General features: G+C 46.0%; 1 protein-coding gene across 1 annotated transcript; it reads left to right on the forward strand.

Moving 5' to 3' along the window:
- The first annotated feature begins 2328 nt into the window (after positions 1 to 2328).
- Positions 2329 to 7922, forward strand: COMMD7 (COMM domain containing 7). Its single transcript, XM_032294879.1, has 8 exons — positions 2329 to 2347; positions 2452 to 2481; positions 4462 to 4518; positions 4602 to 4639; positions 5922 to 6012; positions 6348 to 6397; positions 7086 to 7134; positions 7701 to 7922. The coding sequence occupies exons 1-8, from the start codon at positions 2329 to 2331 to the stop codon at positions 7775 to 7777; spliced, it is 411 nt and encodes a 136-aa protein (XP_032150770.1). The 3' UTR covers positions 7778 to 7922.
- Positions 7923 to 8346: the final 424 nt, after the last annotated feature.

Genomic DNA, 8346 nt, shown 5'->3' on the forward strand with positions numbered 1-8346 from the left:
CCGTCTCAAAAAAAAAAAAAAGAAAAGAAAAGAAAATTGATGCCTGTGGACTTTTAAGACCATCTCAAGGTTATCTGTGTTTGAAGAAGGATGTTCTTAAATTTCCCCATGTAGCATGTTCTGCTGACTGCAGCTGTTGGAGTTTACATAATTTTCTTTTTTTTAAGCTCTGGGGTACATGTGCAGGGTGTGCAGGTTTGTTGCACAGTGTGCCGTGGTGGTTTGCTGTACCTGCCAACCCATCACCTAAGTATTAAGCTCAGGATGCATTCATTATTTTTCCTAATACTATCCCTCCTCAACCCCATCCTCCAAGAGGCCCCAACACAATTTTCATTCTATCTGACATAGGGTCAAAGGTTGCAGGTCTCTCTTGTGCTGGCATTTGCTTAGGACAAAGGAATCACCACAGGGAAATGCTGAAAAAGCAGTTAAGAGCTTGAGGCCTAGCATGATGCCACTCCATGTTTCAAGTCTGGCCTCTGCCCTCCCAAGGTAACTTCAGGATGGAGAGCTTGCTCTTCGGTCTCTGCAGCTTGGTTGCCTTCATTGTCAGTAACTGTCAAGGCATTGCCTGGTACCGCAACAGCAAGATAGCCTCTGAGAATGATCTGGAGTAGAAAGAACTTGGTGTTGGGGACCCTCTGGCCTATAAGCCACTTGGCTCCGTCATTTGCTGACTGTTGTGGCCTTGTTCCTTTAACTGTTTCCCTTTTTTTTCTTTTAAGTAACACTTGTTTTGTTTGTTTTTTTTTAGACAGAGTCTCACTCTGTCGCCCAGGCTGGAGTGCAGTGGTGCAATCTCAGCTCACTGAAACCTCTGCCTCCCGGGTTCAGGCAATTCTGCCTCAGCCTCCAAAGTAGGTGGGACCATAGGCATATGCCAGCACGCCCGGCTAATTTTTGTATTTTTAGTGGAGATGGGGTTTCACCATGTTGGCTAGGCTGGTCTCGAACTTCTGGGCTCAATCAGTCCTTCCACCTCTGCCTCCCAAAGTGCTGGTACTACAGGAATGAGCCACCACACCCATCCTGATGTGAGTTTTAAAGTCATCTTGGCACCCAGGCTACTGTGTGAATGTAACCAGCATGCTATCCATGATGTTTGTTTATTTGTTTGTTTGTTTTTTGAGACAGGATCTCAACTGTCACCCAGGCTGGAGTATAGTGTCAACCATCTTGGCTCACTGCAGCCTTCACCTCCATGGCTCAAGGGATCCTCCCACCTCAGCTTCCAAGTGTCTGGGACCACAGGCGTGCCACCACACCTGGCTAAGTTTTGTATTTTTTGTAGAGACGGAGTCTTGCCACGTTGCTCAGGCTGGTTTAGAAGGGGGCTCAAGTGATTCCCCCACCTAAGCCTCCCAAAGTGCTGGGATTATAGGTGTGACCCATCGTGCCTGGTCTCTCCATGACCTTTCATCCCTACTACCCACGTTGCTAAAGAGCTTCCCCTGTATATTTCAGTGTGCTTTTTCGGTGTATCTTGGTTGGGTAAATTCTTGGCAGTGCAATTCTTGACTACATGGATTTGCCAGATTTCTCCCCAAAATGCTCAATCTTTACTGGTAAATTAAGTTACAGTAATAGCTGGGCATGGTGGCTCACGGCTGTAATCCCAGCACTTTGGGAGGCCAAGGCAGGTAGATTGCTTGAGTCCAGGAGTTTGAGACCAGCCTGGGCAATGTGGCAAAACTCTGTTCCTATAAAAATTGAAAAAATTGACTGGGTGTGGTGGCACACGCCTGTAGTCCCAGCTATGCTGGAGGCTGAGGTGGGAGAATTGCTTGAGCCCCCCAGGCGGGGGAAGGTGAGCTGATAATGCCCAACTGCACTCCAGCCTGGGCGACAGAGTGAAGCCCTGTCTCACTGTCTCAAAAAAAAAAAAAAAGTTACAATAATGAAGCCCACTTCACAGCGTTTTGGCATTGTCAAATATTTGATTTGAATTGGATATAAACTAAGGAGCTGTATTCGTGGTAGTTATGAGTTAATTGGATTGCCTGGGAAGTAGCCACCTTCTCAGAGGACCTTTATGGCTAAGGTTTCCTGGGGTCTTGCCGTTTTTATTCCATGTGGCTTCCTTGCTCAGTCTGATTTTGGAGATAAAAGATTTCCTCCCTTTGTTTACATGGTTGATTTTACCGCTACAACAGACTTTAGGATTGTTTTTCTGGAGTTAGGTTGGGGTGGGGATGGGGACTTGGGTGTAGGGTATAGGTTCAGGGCTTTCCGTTGATGGTGGTCGGCATCTTCCTATTCTTTAATTAGTCATTTTCTGGCGAACTAAGAAGTGGAAAATTTGAGAGTGGTTGCCAAATTGTGACTATGGGGATGCAGCCTGCAGGTTAAATATTGAGAAGCCCAGATTGCTGGCTTTGTTTTCAGGAATTGGAGCCTAGCAAAACAAGGTGGCCACCACACGGGAGTGTTCCTAGGGCTTCTGAGAAGAAGTTTTCACAGCCCCTCTGGAAGTGACTTGTGAGTTGTAGAGGTTAGTCTGTTTAATCCAGGTTGGTGTACCTCGTGGAAGCTTACTTCCTAGGACAGCACCACCCAACAGAACTTTCTCTGCAGATATAAATGGTCTGTAATCTTCAGTGTTCATTACAATGGTCCCTGGCCTTGTGTGACTGTTTGACACAGGAAATAGGTGGTGAGACCGAGGAATGGAATTTTAAATTTTATTTAACTAAAATTTGCATAACCGGCCAGGGCACGGTGGCTCACACTGGTAATCCCAGCAACTTGGGAGGCCAAGGCAGGTGGATCACCTGAGATCAGGAGTTTGAGACCAGCCTGACCGACATAGTGAAACCCCATCTCTACTAAATACAAAAAATTAGCTGGGTGTGGTGGCGCATGCCTATAATCTCAGCCACTTGGGAGGCTGAGGCAGGAGAATCACTTGAACCCAGGAGGCATCAATTGCAGTGAGCCAAAATTGTACCATTGCAGCCTAGCCTGGGCAACAAGAGTGAAACTCCATCTTAAAAAAAAAAAAAACAAAAAAACAAAAACAACGAAAAACAACTAGGCTGGGTGTGGTATCACATGCATGTAATCCCAGCTACTCGGGAGGCTGAGGCAGGAGAATCGCTTGAACCAGGGAGTTGGAGGTTTCAGTGAGCTGAGATCGTGCCACTGCAGTCCAACCTGGCAACAGAAGGAGACTCCGTCTCAAGAAAAAAATTTTTTTTGCATAACCACATGCAGTAGTGGCTATATAATGCACTGTGGGGCTCTAGGTGGTTGCCCCCTGTGCCCAACCTGACATTGCGCTCCCCTGCCTCTTGCTCCAGGAATCCATAGCCTTACTCATTCCTCACACCAGTTGCCCCATCCCCAAGTCTGTGAAGTCTTTTCCGTTGTCTCTGACTTCTCTCACACTTGCTGGAGGGATGAATAATTGTGTTGTACAATTGAAAAAAACATGAGCTGAGCATGGTGGCTCTCATCCCTGTATCTTAGTACTTTGGAAGGCCAGGGTGAGTGGATCACTTGAGGTCAGTAGTTCGAGACCAGCCTGGCCAACATGGTAAAACCCCATCTCTACTAAAAATACAAAAATTAGTTGGGTGTGGTGGCACATGTCTGTAGTCCCAGCTGTTCAGGAGGCTGAAAATCACTTGAACTTGGGAGGTGTAGGTTGCAGTGAGCCAAGATCACACCATTGCACTCCACCCTGAGTGACAGAGCAAGACTCCATCTCAAAAAAATAAAAAAATAATAAATAAATTTAAAAAATAAATTTTCAGAGCTGTAGAAAAGAAAGAAATAAGGGCTGGGTGTGGTGGCTCATGCCTGTAATCCAAGCACTTTGGAGGCCAAGGCAGGTGGATCACCTGAGGTTGGGAGTTCAAGACCAGCCTGACCAACATGGTCAAACCCTGTCTTTAAAAAATAAATAAATAAATAAAATAAAAATAAAAGAAAGAAAGAAATAATTTTTTTTTCTTTTTTTTGAGGTCAAGTCTCGCTGTGTCACCAGGCTGGAGTGTAGTGACGTGATCTTGGTTCACTGCAACCTACACCTCCTGGGTTCAAGCAATTCTGCCTCAGCCTCCCAAGTAGCTGGGACTACATACAGGTGCCCACCACCACGCCTGGCTAAATTTTTTTTTTGTATTTTTAGTAGAGGTGAGGTTTCACTATGTTGGCCAGGCTGGTCTTGAACTCTTGACCTCAAGTGATCCGCCTGCCTTGGCCTCCCAAAGTGTTGGGATTACAGGTGTGAGCCTTGGCGCCCGACCAAAATAAATTTTAAAATGTACTGTCTTTCTTGTTTTCTGGTCATTTCGGATGCTCTTTCCCCATGGCTAGATTGAGATCTTCATGGAGCTGGCCAGTCTTTGGGTGTTCCTTTTGTCCTTTAGGTCATGTAGATTGTGGCCATTAAATACTTATTGCCAACTAATTCACTGGTCTGCCTTTCTGACTGACCTCTCCCCTGCCTCCCAGGTGCTTTGAAGAAGAGTCTCACAGCCAAGCAGGTCCAGGCGGATTTCATAACTCTGGGTAGGTCATTGGCCAAGGTTGCTCAGGGTGACTGGCTTCTGAGGCTTTTGATTATGTTAATGTCTCCTTCTGTTCTCTTATAGGTCTTAGTGAGGAAAAAGCCACTTACTTTGCTGAAAAGGTATAATTCCTCTTAATCAAACTTAATTAAGATCCTTTGCTATTTATTTATTTATTTTTGAGACCAAGCTTCACTCTTGTTGCCTAGGCTGGAGTGCAATGGCATGACCTCGGCTAACTGCAACCTCCACCTCCCGGGTTCAAGCAGTTCTCCTGCCCTAGCCTCCTAAGTAGCTGGGATTACAGGCATGTGCCACCATGCCCAGCTAATTTTATAAAAAGGAAATCAAACCGAAAATGTGTATATAGGTGAGTCTGAATTCACCTATATATTTTTAGTAGAGACAAGGTTTCACCATGTTGGTCAGGCTGGTCTTCAACTCCTGACCTCAGGTGATCCAACCAGCTCGGCCTCCCAAAGTGCTGGGATTACATGTGTGAGCCACCACTCCCGGCCCCTTGCTTTTATTTCACGAAGAGAGAAAACAATGGGAAATGCCGAGTATGGCTATATCATCCATCAGTATCATCATTTCCCCAGCCTAAGGTTTTCTTTCTTTCTTTTTTTTTTTTTTTTGAGACAGAGTCTCGTCCTGTCACCAGGCGCCAGACTGGAGTGCAGTGGCGGGATCTCAGCTCACTGCAACTTCTGCCTCCCAGGTTCAAGCAATTCTCTTGCCTCATCCTCCTGAGTAGCTGGGACTACAGGCTTGTGCTACCACGCCCAGTTAATTTTTGTATTTTAGTAGAGACAGGGTTTCACCATGTTGGCCAGGATGGTCTCAATCTCTTGACCTCGTAAGCCCCCGTGCTTGGCCTCCCCAGCCTAAGGTTTTCATTTGGCTTCAAGTGAGTGTCATACACACAGCTTTAACAGCAGTATTCAGTGCATCTCTAATCATTTCTCCTGGTTTGACCCAGTCAAAAATCTCCCCATTTTCACGGATCAGGAGAAGACTTACTTGTAAAAAGACTCCTACTTTCTCCAATTTGCTGCTCTCAGATGTCACTGTGACAAAAAAAAAAAGTGACTTATTGAGAACTTACCGTGAAGACCCCAATTTTGCCATTGTCCAGTAGAAGCCATGCGGGAGCCAGTATGAGGGCAGCACCATTTTTATTCCAAGATGAAACAAATCTTGGAATGAAAAATAAAACATTTATGTTGTAGTCTGCCACTTTGTACCCCACCTTCACTAGGTATGTGCATATAGGCCGAGCCCTTGGTTCTGCAACCTCCCCACTATCTGTGTAAATGCTATTAAATATTGCAATGTTTGGGGCAGGATGGAGAGGGGGAGATTCTTCCTATTGTTACTGACTGGCTTTTGCTTTTGTTCCAGTGGAAGCAGAATGCCCCCGCCCTTGCTCAGTGGGCCATAGGTCAGACTCTGATGATTAACCAGCTCATTGATATGGAGTGGAAATTTGGAGGTAACTAGTTACAAGCAGTCCTGGGTTATTTGGGTGGTACAGGGGCGGGTTGCAGAGGCTGTGACACAGCCACTGTGGGGAAGAAGGCATGTCCTAGTCCCCAGCACTGTTGGGGCAGCAGCAGCTGCTTTGTATTCTGTCCGCAGTCAGTAACTATTTTCATTCATGGCTCTGGATAAGTTGACTTTCCAAAGAGCACAACTTGCTGCCCTCATACTGGGCCCCACATGGCTTCTGCTGGACCGCTGCAAAATTGGGGTCTTCAGGGTAAGTCCTCAATCAGTCACTTGTTATTTCTGTCTCTCTCTCTCTCTTTTTTTTTTTTTATGTCACAGTGACATCTGGGAGCAGCGAACTGGAGAAAGTGGGAAGTATATTTTTACAAGTAAGTCTTCCCCTGATCCTTGAAAATGGGTAGATTTTTGACTCAGTTAAAAATTATCAGATCTACACTGGGTTTCTTTAAATATCCATTTAAATGGGTGTTTTATTGAAGTACCTTATATATCTCAGAGCAGTGTAGCCAGCTAAAGATGTGGTCACTAACTTGCCTACATCCAAATGGCCAGATCCTAGTATTATTAATTAAAGTGTAATTGTTCTGTAATTGTGGGAATTGTTAGAATTTTCGGTGGTGGATGCTCCAGACTGCTCCCGTATGACTCTCAGGTTGGAAGCTTAATTAAGTGAAAGGGTTTTAAGAATTTCTTTGCTGGGCGCGGTGGCTCAAGCCTGTAATCCCAGCACTTTGGGAGGCCGAGGCGGGTGGATCATGAGGTCAAGAGATCGAGACCATCCTGGTCAACATGGTGAAACCCCGCCTCTTCTAAAAATACAAAACATTAGCTGGGCATGGTGGCGCGTGCCTGTAATCCCAGCTACTCAGGAGGTTGAGGCAGCAGAATTGCCTGAACCCAGGAGGCAGAGGCTGCGGTGAGCCAAGATCGCGCCGTTGCACTCCAGCCTGGGTAACAAGAGTGAAACTCCGTCTCAAAAAAAAAAAAAAAAAAAAAAGAATTTCTTTGCCCAGTCATCATCATTTTAATTTAAATTATTTCTTTTTCTTTAATCAGCTAAAGTTGGTGGTTAAAAAAGGAAATCAAACCGAAAATGTGTATATAGGTGAGTCTGAATTCCCATTTGAGCCTTTTCACCTTTTACGTGTTCTCTGCAGTCAGGGGCTGGTTACGTTCACCGAAAATCATGTCTTCTATAAAAACAGTCGTTGCCAGCTGTGGAGTAGCCATTCCACTGCCTTTCCTCTCATGATGGCACAAGGAGTGTTAGTGAGCCATTGGCAGGCTGGAGCCCCCGCAGTTGAAGAGCCTTTTTGACAAAGGGAAAGGGAGGGAAAGGAATGGCTTGGATTGAAGAAGAAGGTTGACGAGCAAGAAGCTCTTGCCGTAGAAGTCACATTGAACATCCCGAATGATGCCCTTTCATCTCTTTGTGCCGTGGAGCTGTGCCATTTGAACACTCACTCCCCTTTTTTCCTATGGAGCTGAGAACCTTCTGCATTCAAGTCTCTCAGTTCTTTATTATGATCAATTACCCATCAAGAGCTGCTTAGATGTACCAAGCCAAAAGAGAAAAAAAAAAAAAAAACAAACTCTGGGTGGAAATTAATTTTCTTGGATGATTCTGTGGAGTTGGAAACATTTATCTGAAGCTGAATTTTCTCTCCCCAGAATTAACCTTGCCTCAGTTCTACAGCTTCCTGCACGAGATGGAGCGAGTCAGAACCAGCATGGAGTGTTTCTGCTGATTTCTGTCCCTGCATCTCCGCTGGCCCCATTTCCTGCCCTCCTCCCTTCCCTGGGTGACTGCTCTGAGAGGCACCTCACTTATAGGCCTGTGGGGCACTCCATGGGGCCCTGCCGGCTTCTTGGCAGCCCAGTGCAAAGGGTTTCTGAAAAACAGTAGGATTAATTACTTAAAGAGCCCAACACAGGGCCGGGCGCGGTGGCTCAAGCCTGTAATCCCAGCACTTTGGGAGGCCGAGGCGGGTGGATCACGAGGTCAAGAGATCGAGACCATCCTGGTCAACATGGTGAAACCCCGTCTCTACTAAAAATACAAAAAATTAGATGGGCATGGTGGCACGTGCCTGTAATCCCAGCTACTCAGGAGGCTGAGGCAGGAGAACTGCCTGAACCCAGGAGGCGGAGGTTGCGGTGAGCCGAGATCGCGCCATTGCACTCCAGCCTGGGTAACAAGAACGAAACTCCGTCTCAAAAAAAAAAAAAAAGAGCGCAACACAATTACTCAATAAACTCTGGGGTAAGCTCTCTGTTATGACAACCACCACCACCTATCTGTCTTCCAGAACACATT

The sequence above is a fragment of the Sapajus apella genome, unplaced genomic scaffold (genome assembly GCF_009761245.1).
Source record: "Sapajus apella isolate SASKATOON/1434 unplaced genomic scaffold, GSC_monkey_1.0 scaffold33, whole genome shotgun sequence".
In the NCBI taxonomy this organism is placed as follows: Eukaryota; Metazoa; Chordata; class Mammalia; order Primates; family Cebidae; genus Sapajus; species Sapajus apella.